This window comes from Lipotes vexillifer, unplaced genomic scaffold (genome assembly GCF_000442215.2).
Source record: "Lipotes vexillifer unplaced genomic scaffold, Lipotes_vexillifer_v1.1 scaffold346, whole genome shotgun sequence".
In the NCBI taxonomy this organism is placed as follows: Eukaryota; Metazoa; Chordata; class Mammalia; order Artiodactyla; family Lipotidae; genus Lipotes; species Lipotes vexillifer.
Genome location: NW_006772766.1, coordinates 501,519 through 516,564, shown reverse-complemented (window position 1 = coordinate 516,564; position 15,046 = coordinate 501,519). Strand labels below are relative to the sequence as shown.

Below are 15,046 nucleotides of genomic sequence, written 5' to 3'. Positions count from 1 at the left end.
CAGGACCTCCCATGTTCTTCACTTAACCCATATTCCAATTATTCTGGACCCCTCACTGGTGCCCCAACATGCCATGGTCTTTCTTATAACCCTTCAGACTTTTACCTTCCTTCTACTGTTTTGACTAGTAAAGGCACCTCCTTATTAAGCTGTCCCACCTCCTTGTCCAGACATTGTTAGTCCTTTCCCCCGGGGGCCTTGCAGGCATCTTGAACAATATGTCTATTTTAGCACTTGCCACTCTGTTACAATCACGTTGGCATGCAGATCTCATACAAAACATGAAACTCCTTAGGGGCAGGAACCATACTGATGAAATTAACTCCTATCAGAAGGGGTGTGTTGACTTAAAAAAAATACACAACCTGAGAGTTGCAAGTTAAGTTTTATCTGGGGCAAAATGAGGACTGAAGCCTGGGGAGACAGCGTTTCAGGTAGCTCTGAGAAACTGCTCCGAGGAGGCAAGGGGAGGAGCCAGGATATAGAGGAGTTTGCAACAAAGGGCAGGTAGTCAGGAACATCAAAAGATTACTGTTAATTAAAGAAAACCAGATATCTCAAGTTAAGGAAGTTAGCGCTTTTCTGTGTATGGGAAGATGCAAGTCTGGGCTCACTGAAATCATTCCTTTGATATGCACCTCAACCGTCAGGGGCCAGTATCCTGTATTTTCACATCCTGAGTTTCCTCAGGGCTCACGGCAGGGAGTGGCTGCAGTCTGATGGCTGCTAGATGTCAGGTATTCTTTTCAGCCCTGAGTTTCCTCAGGGCTCACCAGCTCACGTTGGAGGGTTGCAATCGTTAATGACTGTGACATCCTTTATTGATAAGGCAGGAAACATTCCATTGATAAATATTCCATTCCACTTAGATTCCATTTATCAGGTGACTCTCATTATTGTTGTTGAATAGCAATATAATCAGTGCTCCCTTCCCTTGACCCTGAACCCTGCTCCTCGGTTAAATGTGTGCAGTTCAAAGACTTTCTAATCAGTCTCTGGCCTCTAGTCAGAAGGAAAAGGTACAAGGGCACTGGGCTAAGGTTGCTTCCTGGACTGTCCTCCCCTACGCCCCCCCTCCCTCACTTCCTACCCCCAGCCCCTGCCATCTAAAGCAGCCCTTCCCAGGGACCTGGCTTCACAAATCCCAGGTTTCAGGAGGACTCCAGCCAACAATAACGCTTGGTTCTTACTCTCCCTGGACCTGGACTAAAAATGGCTCTGATAGCCTACTTCTCATCTTTAGGTCAGTCTTTGAGGGCTAGGGGAGAGGTCTTTGTCCTAGGTTATATGGAGACCTGAGTCCTGAGTTCAAGGCCTGTGAACCCTGGCATGAATCCACACCACTCACACATACAAAGCATGAAAAGCTTTAGAAAGCAATTGCACATCTATTATCTTATTTGATCCTTACAAGCCCATGAGGCAAATATCCTCCTTCTACAGATCAAGAAACTGTGACATGATTTACCCAAGGCTGTTCTCATTAAGTGGTGGAGCTTGCCTGGAATCTAGGTCTTTGGGCAGCTTGTTCCTCTATACCAGAGCATCTCAAACTTTAGTGTGCATCAGAATCATGTGAAGGGCTTGTTAAACCAGATTACTGGCCGCCCTCAACGTTTCTGATCCAGGCCAGGAGTGGGGTTCAATAATTTGCATGTCTAACAAGTACCCAGGTGATGCTGATATTACAAGAAACTTGTTCTACACCAAGCTGTTAACTTGTTCTGTGTCCTTAGGCAAATCCCTTCCCTTTTACTCTGCCTTAGTGTCTCAATGTATAAAATGAGGGGGCTAGACTAGAACTATGATTTCTAAACTTTTTTTTAGCAGCAAAGCCCACTTTGAAAAAAAAATCTTATATACAATACCAATACATACACAATAGATAAAAATCCAGGGTGCTTTAGAGAAGTGCTGGACAGAACCAAGAACTTGCAGCACCCATCTCCCCACGGGGCAGATGCTGAGGCTATGTTCCAGAATACACATTTGCAAATCCCTTTAGATGTGGCCTAGATCCTCCTTGAGGGCTCCGTTAGATCTGACATTCCTGGATGCTAAGACTTAGCATTTGGCAGGAGAGGGAAGAGTTGGAGGGAAACTGACTTTGCATTAACCTGTGCAGGAGACTGCTTGGACCATGCCTGGTGCTTGGGTCCACACAGGATAGGAAATTGTAACCTTTTCAGCTGTTGGGCTCATGGACCACTTTGATAATCTGATTAAACCTGTGAACTAGCTCTAGAAAAATGATTACATACACATACCCACAAAGATATTCAGGATATCTTTTAAGAGGTGTTGGGGACTCCCTAGAGTCTTAACTAGTTTAAACCCTTGACTGGGCTCTGGCAGGACACTTACACTCAATTCCTCCTTGGCATTTTATAGCATATGCCCTCTCCTTCCTTTCACCATTTCTTGGCTCAGCCGCTTGTAGAGCCAGCTTCTTGGCTGGAATGTAGCCTGGTTCTGTCCCTTGTTTCACCTTGTCTAGGCCCAAACGTGCCCCACAGATGCCCACTCTCTCACCCAGCTATCACTTCCCCAAGTTGGGGTGGGAGATACTGTAGCCAATCTTAACCTCAGTCAACCACCACCCTGGAAATATCATCCTGAGAAAAACAAACTTGTGTACACTGGGGCTTTCTTAAGACACTTAACAAAGGCATTAGGTTACCATAATTGGTGGACTTTGTCCTTTTTCACCCGGCAAAGGGCTCTGACGGGTGAGACATATTTTATTCATCCCTGTCTCTTAGCAGCTCAGGGCTGACAGGGTAAGTAAGGCACTCTGAGTGTCTAAGGAGTTGGGTGACCACAGAAGAACTCTGGTTCAGTCCCTTAGACATTTCTCTGTTCCAGTGCATACCACAGGGAAGTCCACTTCATCTTTTCTAAGCAAAAAGGTGACAAAGAAAGGTTTCTCTTTGACTTCAACTGCTGTTTGGTGCCCAGTGAGGGCAGGCAGGTAAATGAGTCAGAAGCCTGCTGAATAGCAACAGGAAGACCTGGGTCTTCCAGCTGTCAGGGAGGTTCTGAGCAGATTCCCCTGATGCTGGCTGGGCTTTATGGCCAACAATGCCTCTTCTGGGGCCTGATGCTTCCTAGTGAGCTGGCCTCACACTACATTCCAATGAGGGGAGTGAAAATGGTTTGAGTCAGAAAAAAGGCATAAAAGGGGCAGTGGACCAAGATCCTGCTCTGTTATGATCCCACCTTTTCCGGAGCCCCCAGAATAAAGGAAGAAGCACACAACCCCTCATCTCACAAACACCAAAACAGTTGTCTGTTTATTGTTTTTCAAAACAAAAAACAAAATGAAACAAAGCAAAACAAACCAAAATATATTCAAAATCCTACTGTGATTTTGAATCCTACTGTGATTTTGAAAGCTGAGCTGATAGGGCTGATGCAGGCTGTCTCCCAGCTTGTTTTATGGAGCATTAGGTGCACTGGTGGAGTACGGGAGAGTGGGCTGTTGCCCCAGTAGCACTGGATGAACACCTGCACCAGGGCTGGCATCAGAAGAGCTGTAGGCCACTTTTGAGCCCATGCAGCTGGCCCTGGCTCCAGAGAAGGCCGTCCAAGTTACCACTGTCATTGCTGCCGTTGCTGCAGTTGTTACTCCCAATGCTGCAGCTCAGGCCCAGGGTGCTGCAAAGAGAGGGGAGAGGGGAGGTCAGTCAGGGAAGGAGGCAGCTTTAGGCTCTGGAGGGGCTAAGGGTGCTTGATGTGTGTGTCTATGGGAAGGGCCCACCCTCTTGCCTGGCTTTACAAAGAGACTGGAACACATCTGAGAAACCACTTCAAGATGGGCCCCAGGGGTGGCTCTGCCCTGCCCTCAGTTGAGGGAGGAGGGAGAAAAGGAGTGGAACTTTTCAAATGAAACTTTATATAGAACCCCAGTACATAAACCAGATTAAAGCAGAGCTAATTGGGTTGAGGTAGGAAAGGGAGACCCGCACCACCCTACCCCCAGGAAGGTATTAAAAGTGGCTGCCTTAATAGGCTTTCTTCTAAGGCCCTAGATCTTGGGGGCCCAGAGGACCCTGGGCTGGATCCCTCCCACCCCAAGAGCAGGTTAAGGGGCCCAAGGCCAGGCTTAGGCTGCAGGGCTAGGCCCAGCTCCCATCTCAGGATTGCAGAACTGCCCTAGGGAGAAGACTGCCCTCTTCTTCCCTGGCCCTGCTCAGAACACTCTTGCTTCCCCTGCTTCCTGCAGGTTAAAAGTTCTTCCAGGTAGATGAGGGTGACAGCTGAGAGCAAAGCCATCATCTTTCCTCTCAGGGAGATCCACGGTTACACTAATGCAGCTGAAAAAACCCTTAGAGATGATCTAGCCCCATCCCCTCCCATCACTCACCATCTCACAGACAAGGGAACTGAGGCTCAGAGATGAAAAGGGACTTGCTCAAGGCCACACAGCCAAGTCGGGGTGGAGCTGAAACAAGGAGCAGGGGTGGGCACGCTGGCTCCAGCTGAGGAAGTCTCCCTATTACAGGGGGTGTGGGACTGGGCCTCCTTCTGGATATAACACCTCTACCTGCCCACAATTCACCCTTGATACCTTGATGTTCATCAAGACAACCCTACCCAAGGGAGAGGAGGTCTCTCTCTCAGACATGTGGGCCCCACTTGCAACTACAGACAACCTGGCCTCCCCCACTGCCTCCTCTTCTCTCCAAGAGGCCTGCTGCCCCGGCTTACAACAGAGTCCATGACACTGCCTTGGGCCTGGCCTGTTGCTGGGGTCCTTGGGTTCCATAGCCCTCTCTCTGAATGTCTAGAGGAAGAAGGGCTCATCTCCCATGAAGCGGGCAGGCAGCACAGGACAGACTGTTTCAGGGGCCCACAGAGGTCTCTCTCTGGTACTCACAGGATTGTCCCAGTCACAATGGCCCCACATTCTGGAATGTACAGGCCCTCTGGATGGGCTCCTCTGTGTTACCAGCAGAACCCCTCAGCAAGGGCTGCTTGGTTCCTGCCTCCCTGATGACCCAAGGGCTCCTATGCCTGTGATCCAGAGGTGAGTTTCGAGGGACAGCATGGAGCCCTACATAGGCCTTGCTACCAAGATGCCTGGACAGTGCAGGGAGGCCTACTGATTACTCTGTGCACCTTTGGACAAATCCCTTCCCCTTTCTGGGCCTCAGTTTTCTCCTCAGGAACATGAAGAAGTTAATTAGAGCACCCGTTCTTGACTTTTTAGGAGTGGTGGATCCTTTAGAGAATCTGTTGAAAGCTATGGCCCTCTCCCTTCCCAATACACACACACACACATACACACAAACACACACACACATGCACGCATGCACAAACCAGATGCAATCTGAGAGGGATGCCAAGCCAGTTCTGTGTGGCTGCCTCACTGGTCCCCCACACTAGGGGCTGGGACTCCTGGCAAGGGCCCAGCCAGGGACTGGAGCTTATATTTCATTCATTTAGGCCCTGACTGGGGACAGTTACCTCCCCCAACCACCCCGCTCTATGTTCTTCCCTTCCTCCCTCCCTCCTGTGGGAGGCAGAGAAAGGGGTGAGAAATCCTGCTGCCATGGGCACTCACCCAGTCTTGCATGTTGGGGGTTCCAGCCGCTGGTCTAGCACAGGCTGGTCCAAAAGATACATGGTGTCATAATTCTCCAGCATAAGCTCTGATGGGTCCTCGGTCTGACCTGGCATTCGGCCTAAGGGGAAAGTGTCCCATCGTACATCTTCTGTGGAGCAAAGTGAGGAGGCAAGAGAGGGCTGATGAGCTAGTTCTCATATGGGTGCACAAGCCCACCTACTCTGTCCATCCACCCACCTTACTTAGCCTGCTCAGCACAGGCTGTGTATCTTCATTCTCACTCCTCTCTGCATCATCTCTCATCATTTCTCCTCTCCACCTTAGCACTCCCTGTCCCTTCCATACTCCCCCATACACTCTTCATGGTCCTTCTATGTGTTCACATGCAGCACCCCCACCACAGCCACCCCCAACCCCCGCATACCATGCACACAACTATCACAACTGTAGACATTTTTGTTCCTCTCCACTCTTCTTCTCCCACTTCCCCAAACATGTCCCTACACAGATACAGATGACACCTTCTTCAGACCTGGCTCTATCACTGCCTCAATCGCTCACCCTCACCCCTATTTTCACACATGCATATATATATATCCTGGAGAGTCTGGATGCCCCTGAATTCCCACGACACCTCCTCCCCAAACTGAAAGATACCTCTGCATATCTGAATGACCTAGATATCCTACACATCTATGCACAACCACCCCTCCCCCTCCCAACATGTTTGAGTGCCACATCATTTCTTAGTAGCCTTGCCTTGAGAGATTTACATACAGGCCCACATACCACCTCAGAGTGAACACTCTCTCAGCAGTTATCATGCTCTCCCTGCCCCCTGCAAGGTCTTGTTGCCCCAGATGTGCACATAAAGAACATCCCTTCTCTAGGAAGGGCTGTCTCATTGCATATCCCACCCCCTATAGATGCCTCAATATACATACATAAGCACACAGTCCAAACCCTCCACTCAACAAATGTTTCCAGTTTTACTCCCTGCCTCTCATACTTCTCCTGCACAGGCACACAAACCAGAAATCTTAACGTCCCTGCATCTCCACATATGTGTATACACATACAGAGGAAGTAACAACAACGGGGAGAGGGAAAGATTTCAATGCCCTAGGCCTTTCCACATTCACAACCCCTTCCCCACCCCTGCCATACTCCACTTCGGAATGGACCATGTCAGGCACTCCCCACCCACTCTGTCCTATCACTTAAGTACCCTCCACACAGTATTATATTAAATCCCTTCCCCATCCTTACACTAGTGCATCCAGTGTTTTCAAGCGAAGCCTTCACTGACGAGCTCCTCCAAGTAGATCCAGTTTCTGGCCTCCTGCATCTCCCTGGTACCCAAAGAATTCTCCCTGTCATTATGCCCCTGGCATTCTGGAAAGTATCAACCCTGGACTAGAGTTTTATGTTACCCAAAGAACCCCCGCAGGAAGGGCTGTACCTCTGCTTGCCCATCTCCCCATCCCTGGCTCTCTTACATGAAGGAAGTTGTGACTCTTAACACCCTGCATTGCCCAATGCATACAAAGACACCTTTGTACACAGGGACCATTCCCCCATGTCTGTCACTGACCTGACCATTCTCCCTACTCCCAACCCTGTCTACATCACTGCCCTTGGCTCTCTAGCCTGATACCTTTGTACATGTCCCCTCAGTGATAGCACAGACCACATAAGCCATCTCAACATGGCTGTTTCACTGCCTGTTTTCAGGCCTTTCCATATCCCCCCACCTCTTATTGTTTCCACTTCTCTCCCTCATACAGATCCCTCCTGGTCCCCATAGGTCTTAGCAACCCTGCCTCCTCTTCCAAAAACATATATGACCATGTGTGCATGTATGCACAGATGCACATACAGCCCACTTCACACTTTCTCTTTTCACAACCCCTACTCTCTCTCTCTCTCTCTCACACACACACACACAATTCTGTGAGTCACTGCCCCTCCCTTTGAATATTTACAAACACAGCCCTCCTTGCTCTAAGAGATTTCTCTGTTGCTGTGCCTTGGTTTGTCCAGCACATGCAAGCACATACACACTCACACACACACACACACACACACACACACACACACACACACACACACACACACAAATATGTTCCCCTATCCGTAGCACTCAGGGCCTTTATGTCCCAGCCCTTCCACACACACGTCTATAAGGGCAAAGACTTCACTTTCCCCCTAAGCTCTTTCACTGTTTCCCCTTTCTCTCCCTATTGTTCCTCACCATGCCTACCCCACAGCATACCCAGTCCCAGCCCCAGGCTCCATCACATGGGCTGTGCCCCATGTCTACCCCTGCCTCCAGCATGTACACATACACACATGCCCATGTGCACACATCAGACTGTTCATTCCTGCGGAGTCCCCCTGCCTTAAGGTTCCTGCTCCCCAACCCAAATGAGGGCATTCAAAAAAACACCCTCAGGGGCTGACTCATGTTCCCCCACCTACCATTCAACCCCCTGCTCCCTCCTGGCTTTGTCTCACTAACTTGTATACTCACCAAAAAACTGCACTGCTCCTTATTCTCCCCCTTCTGATCACATTTCCACTTCCACTGACTGAATACCTCTGGGTTCCTTCTTTCTCATACACACAGCAAAATCCTGTCCTATCACCAACCAGCCTCCAAGTGTCCATACACATTCACATATACACAGAAAGCACTGTTCTTTGGCTCCTTGCCCCGATCACTGCACATGAAAAACACACGCAGAATCATACATATATCAACCACCTAACTCTAGCTTTCTGTGTTTTGCTGCCCAGTGCCCACACCCACACCAACCTCTCTGAATGTGCTCTCTGCATGAGGCAGCTGGCAGCATGACAGTGCTAAGGTCCCTGGCGCTCACATGCTCCATCTTAAGGGGGAGGGAAACCAGCTGTCGTCCACACACCAGGCTGTCTCCCAGGCTTGCCTCATGCTGGCTACTTCCTGCTACTTTCCATCCTTTCTCTAGGGTGAAGGGAAGCCTCAAGAGCCAGCCAGAGAGGGAAGATAGATGTGGGGAGAAAGTGGAGATCAGGCTTCTTACCTGAGCTAACTTGCCATGTAGAGCCCTCCAAAGCTCCTCTTTTCTGGGCCAGGAGCCTGGCATTCTCAGCAGTGGGGGACTCTTCCTCCATAGAGAAAGGCCCCACTTCCATCCTGTCTTCCTCCTCCTCATCTTCGCCGTCGTCGTCATCATCATCGTCGTCGTCTTCGTCATCATTGTGATGATGACCTTCCTCCTCCTCCTCCCACTTCTGGTCATCATTTTCCTCTTCCTCCTCCTCTTCCATCTGGTTTTCCAAGGCCTCTTGCTTCTCCTTCTCATCTTCCTTGGCATCATTAAGGCTGCCCTGTTCCTCCTGTTGCTGGGCTTCTCCTTCAGGTCCAGAGCTCGAGCCAGCTGGTTTGAGGCTCCAGTACAGGCTGTCCAGTGTGTATGGAGACTTCCCAATGGGTGAAGCCTCTGAGCCCTCCTGCACCAGGTTGTTTTCTCCACTCTGAGTATAAATGGAACAGATGCGCAGGAGCTTCTCCTGCTCCTCGTCTGGCAGGACCTGCCCCATGGCTTTGAAGATGCTGAGCAGAGGGATGGAGTAAGAAAGATTCAAAATCTCAAGTCATTTTATATCCCAAAACTCCAGTTTGAATTTGGTCTCTGAGCTTCCAGACCTGCCTCTGAAAGGCAGTGCAGTAGAGAAGACAAAACACAGATACAACAGGACCATGGACCCTGAACGAGCTCCGAAATTCATCTCTGTGGCTCACTTCCACTCTCAGTAAAATGAGGACAATAATGGCACCTAACTTAGAGGGTTGTTGAAAGGAGTAAATAAGATAGCTCACACAGAATGCCTGGCACATAGTAAGCAAGCAATAAATGAGAGCTATTAATCTGTACTGAAATGCTATGTAAATACACAAACTAGCCAACAGGCCTGCAGGGCCGGACATGAGAATAGATCCCTCTCTTTAGCTGAGCAATGTATCCTGAGCTCCAAAGATATGCCTGGAAGTGTGCTGTGCTCCATCTGCATGGAACACAAAGTGTGATTCCTTTTGGGGGACAACTACAGCCCAGCCTGGAATGGAGGAAAAGAAAAAAAAAAAAAAAAGCAGCAGCTGACAAGACAAAGCAGAATGTGGGCGGGAGGCCAGATGAGCAATGCAGACCTGGGCACTACAGGAGCTGGGGGGAGGCAGAGAGCACAAGGAGGGCAGGAGAGATCAAGGGAAGGCTTTGTGCAGAGACAAGAGCAAGCACACCGGGCTGTGTGCATACGGTGAGAGTAGCCTGGCTCGAGCGGAAGGGCTGTGCTGAGGAGCTGTGGGAGCAAGAGAAGCCTGCAAAGGTTAAGTGTGTGTGTGTTGGGTGGAGGGGGTCATCTGACGTGTTTGAGCACAGGTGAAGGCTGCATTTCTGAAGATCACCATGGTGACCATGTGGAGGATGGCCTGGGTGGGGCAGCCTGGAGTCAGGGAGACCAGGGAGAGTCGGTGAGGGCTGACCTAGGGCACTGGCAGCAGCGATGGGAGGGAGAGAAGCTATGAAGGACAGACAGACAGAGAGCAGGGCTTGGTGATCAGATGGTAGGGGGGAAGGCAGAGGAGAGTTAAAGATGACGACATCGTGCATACAAAGGACGGCGCTAACAGCAAAACCACCAACAAACAGAGCGGCTGGGAAGGAGAGCTCCTGGGGAGGAAGAGGGTGAGTACCCCTTGCAGAGCCTCACATAGAACTGGGCACCCAGCAGGCACCTGGTCACCGCTGGAGGCATGGGTAGGATGGACAGATGGATAGTTTCCTTCTAAGTGTATCGAGTTTGAATTGTGGGTTGTTCACAGAAGGAAGGGCCATGTGCTCAGTGGGCTGTTTTCTCTCTGGGCCCCATAGGCACACCGGACACATAGGTGTGGTTGCTGGTCACTGGCTGCTGGGGGTAGGGCTGGGAGCTAGTGACTCCACTGGGAGACCCTCTCTGCAGGGATAATTCCACATTCCAAGATGGCACTGGCTCAAACTTAATTGATATTGGCTGGCTGGGGGGAGCTCTCAAAAAGCTTCCAGCCTTACTACTAAGAGGAAAAGCCAGAGAGAAACTCTCTTCCCTCTCACTGTGGTCCATTTGTAGGATTAATAATAAATATTCCCAGGCACTTTATATTGGCAAGACGCCATATTACCACTGTTTATTATTATTACACACCCACTCTCTCAAGCTGTCTAGTCTGACCACTGAGGTGCAGGGGTGATATGAATCTTAAAATCCATCTCCTTCCTCGGGTTTGCCTCGTCACAGCTAGGGACTGAGAAGGTCACAGGTCAGGCTGGTGGAAAGAAGGTGGACTTTGGACTCATAAGCCCTGGACCCAAATCCCTGTCCCACCACCAACAAATTGCATGACTTTTGGATAAGTCATTTCACACTATTCAGAACCTTGGTGTCTTTCTTATCTGTCAAATAAAAGTATATAATATCTCCACCTCCAAAGACTGCTGTGTCAATTTAAATGAAAATGCTTCTACAAACACAGCACCATGTCCGACACTTAATTGCGAGTGGTATCTTTTATTTTTCCTGTGGGGAAAAGAAAAGTCATGTTCTCTATGTGCAATCTAATGGAACACTGTAGAAAGAGCACAGGAGTAAGGACAATATATCTGGAATCTGGTTTCTGGCCCCAGCTCTGACTTGCAGACTTGTTACTGACTTGCAGCCTAATACCTGGGGAAATCCCATTTCCCAATCTGTGTAACAGGATGATTAGGACTAGATTCACTGATTATCTGCGAAAGGCAGGATCTATGCACAAGAAATCGTACCCAAGTGAGCCGCTGTTACTGCTGGCATGTGTCGCATCCCGCTGGTATGCTTGGGTTGGGAGATCTCTGTGGTCCAGACTTCTCCAAGACCAGCAGCTTCCACTCTGTAGGCACTTAGGATTGGAAAGTACCTTGAAGGCCACTTATCCAACCTCTCCATGCTGCTCTTTTCATTCCCTTCCCCCATTACATACATATGCCATGTTCCTTCAGAATTTTGAAATTTCCTTTATTCTTTCTCTTGCTGGAATTGCTCAAATGCCTCTAGGATTTTTTGGTTCTCCTCCCAGTTTCCCACCCATCCATATCACTTCCAGTCTAGAGCATACACATCTGGAGATTTGGCTGTTTGGTTCAGTCTCATCTCCTGGAGGTTTTGAACTGGCTGTCTTTTGTCAACAAGGCTACTTTTTTCTCTTATAAGTTACTTATAAGATACAACTGTCCCCCAAATGTCATTAGGGTTCAAGAAAGACTTTCTGACTCCATGGGAAAGATCAGGGGACTAAGATGGTCTTAGCATCCAGACTCCCACTTCATTTATTCCTCAAGCATGGAGTCAGCTCCCACCAAAGACAGCACTGCTGGCAATGAGACAGCAGAGTACAGTTCAGTTCAGCATTTACTGAGGTTTGTTTGGGGCCTGGACTTGCATGGAGTGCTGAGGCACAGATGGCTAATGCAGAACCCTTGTCCTTGAAAAGCTTAGTCTGATAGAGGGAAGGAGACACTAGGGGAAATAGACAGGGCAAGACAGAATCTCAGATTTGAGAAGTACTTGAGAGAATCAACATGATACAGTAGATAGTGCTGCCAAGTGAGACAGGGAGCAGAGGAGGAAGTTCACTTTGGGGCTGGGGTGGGGAGTAAGATGACCCATGCTCTTTTGGTCACAGTAAGGTGCCTGGAGGCCATCTAAGGGGAGATATCTGGCATGCGGTCAAATATAGGAGGTTGAATCTCAGGGGAAAGGCCTGAGCTAGATAAAGAGATTTGAGCTTTGGTACTTTACTGGAACTAGTAAAAAAGCACAGGCATTTGAAGAAGGGAGTGGTAAACAGCATCAATGCAGCAGACAGGCAATGGACAAGGGCCCACTGGATTTGGTAATTAGGTCAAAGCAGCTCTGGGGATGAATGCCAAATTGCAGCAGCTTGAGGATTAAGAAGGTAGTGAGGAAACTGAGACTGCTGAGTGTAGACTACTCTTTTGAGATGTTTTGATAGGAAAGGAAGGAGTGATAAGCTAGTGATAACCCAACAGAGGGATGCAGGGTCAAAGGAGATTTTGCTTGTGTTGTTGTTGTTGTTTGGTTTAAAGATAAGAAAAACTCAGGCACTGTTCACAGGTTGAAGAGTAAGAGCCAGTAGAGCAAGGGAGAGGCTGGGGTGAGGCCCCAGTGATGCTAGCAGAGGTAGCAGAGAGCACAGGTGGAGAGAAGGCTTTGAGGTTGGGCAAGGCCACCTCATACTGAGACTGGCGACAACGTTGAGTGTAGCCGAAGATCAGTTCACGAGGGCTGGACCTCAGGTGGAGGGGGCCCTGCTGGAGGCCTCCATGTGCTTGAGGAAGCTAGGGTGAAACGGGAGGGGGGGGTGGGGCTTGAGATGAGTGGTAAGGTTTTCAGAACAGTCAGGAAACAGGAGAGAAAGTGGGAAGAAAACAAGTAAAAGTTCAGACAAGCAGAACTGAGGCCTGGCTTGAGATTAAAAATCATACCTCTGCAGTGGCAGCAATCTGCAGGGCTATGTGGTTTTCTCCAGCAGAGCTCAGCTACCCGGGCTGAGGACTGGGAGAAGCAGAGTGGGGAGGATCACTCCTAGCTCGGGGGTTTGCAAGTCAGACACGCCAAAGGATGGGCAGAGCTGAGGATGCTGATGATGGGTGGCTGAAGTGATCAACCACAGATAGGACTGAGGGGAAGCAAAATTGAGGCGGGTAAGAAATGGAGGGATGGAGGTCTGGAGGCAGGCAAAGAGCAGATGTTGTGGGATGCGAGGGTGAGAACTGGTAGGACAAGAGGTGGTGGTCACTGAGTAGGATGCTGGGATGTAAGCTTTCAGAGGTGGAATAGCTCTGAGTGATGGAAATGGGTTGCTGAGTGTAGTGAAGAATGAAGGTCACTGGAGGTGAGGAGCTGCAGTGTCAGATGGGTCACTCAAATGAAACAGATATCATTCCAGAAAGCAGGAAGAGAATTGGGTGCTAAAGCCTTCCATGAGTATGAGGGAAGTGGCTCAGGGTCAGGAAATGACAGAAAAAAAGGGAGACAACCACAGGTATTTACAGGAACCAGTGCAATATTCAGTTTGACCACAGCGCCCAGAATAGACTGGGTAAAGGGGAATCACAGGAGGTATGGTTATCATGATAGGTTGGGGCAGAATCAGAAAGATCTTTGAATGTCAAGCTAAGAAGGCTAGACCTCATTAGGAAGGCAGTAAGGAGCCACTGAAGGTTGTTAAGCACCTATGAGAGGTATATTTTGGGAAGATAATAGAGACAGCACTGGGTGTAAAGTCAGAAGAACGGGTTCAATAATAAACAGCAGCTACCATTTATTGTGCACTTATTCTGTACAGGCCACTGTGCTAACTGCTCTAGGGGGGGTTGTCTTGTCCATTTTCATACAGGACTCAGTTCAGCCACGTCTTAAGCTCTGTGATCTTAGGCAAGAATACCCTACCCTCTCTGGGACTCAATTCTCTCATCTGTTAGTAGGATGGCGACAGGACTAGATGTCCTTGCAAGGGCTCATCCAACTGTGCCATTCTAGGGCTGTGTGGCCCTGAGGCCTGCAGGGTCTCACCCTCTTACCGGATGGAATTCAAGAGACTTACAGCTGAAGGAGTTGGGGGCTGGCCCAGCAAGGTGAACCCAAGCAGGACTCAACCACCTGGGGCCAGTCAAGGGAGGCAGAGCAGTTGAATAGCCTCCAGTTCTTCCTCGCTTCCCACTGGCTTGCAGAAAACCGGCGGGCGTTCCGTCCTGAGAGAGAAGAGAGGGCCTGAGGAGAAGGAACTAGAAAGCCCCCCACCCAATCTTGCACCTCGAAAAGCTTGGCTCTGCCCATCCCTGTCCCCCCAGACTCCGACTCCCCATTCTATACCTCCCAATTGCTCAAAGTATTCAGGACCCTTTGCCCCAGTCCAGTTTGCTTGGCTCTGAGAAGAAAAATGTGAAGGGAGATTTGTCCACTGCTGCTGCGGGACCCTCTTGGGCAGACCTAAACCTTTCACAAGGGATGTGTCCTCCTGGTGCTATTCAGTCGAGAGCTGAGCACAGTGGCAGATGCTCTTGCCTGGGCTGCATTAGGCTCTGGGGCTAGGGCTAGTCTCCCTCACCAGTTTTGGTGTTAGCCACGATCAGTTCAATGGTCCATCTGAGGATGTAGGTGGGCCGGATCCCAGTGTCCCCCAAGGCTGGCAGCTCAGAGAGCATCCTTTCCAGCAGGGCCTGCGTGAAGGTCTGGGAGTGCAGGCCCCTGAGCAGGGGCTGCCAGAATTGAGAGAACGGCCTTGGCACCAGGACGTCATTCAAGTCCACGTTTTCTGGTTTGTGAGAAACACCCATTGACAGGAAAAGGGGAGGCAGGGAGGGAGAGAGAAGGAGGGAGGGAGGGAAGAAG

The 15,046-nt window shown here is 49.7% G+C and overlaps 1 protein-coding gene across 1 annotated transcript in view; it reads right to left on the bottom strand.

Annotated features, from left to right (window-relative positions):
* Positions 1 to 3,524: 3,524 nt before the first annotated feature.
* Positions 3,525 to 15,046, bottom strand: part of LAS1L (LAS1 like ribosome biogenesis factor) — a 25,447-nt gene continuing 13,925 nt past the window's right edge. The window contains exons 11-15 of the mRNA XM_007447851.1: positions 14,763 to 14,969; positions 14,259 to 14,406; positions 8,638 to 9,170; positions 5,567 to 5,717; positions 3,525 to 3,657 (exon numbers count right to left, since the gene is read on the bottom strand). Coding sequence (XP_007447913.1) covers positions 3,525 to 3,657; positions 5,567 to 5,717; positions 8,638 to 9,170; positions 14,259 to 14,406; positions 14,763 to 14,969 — 1,172 coding nt within the window. The remainder of the gene's footprint in view (positions 3,658 to 5,566; positions 5,718 to 8,637; positions 9,171 to 14,258; positions 14,407 to 14,762; positions 14,970 to 15,046) is intronic.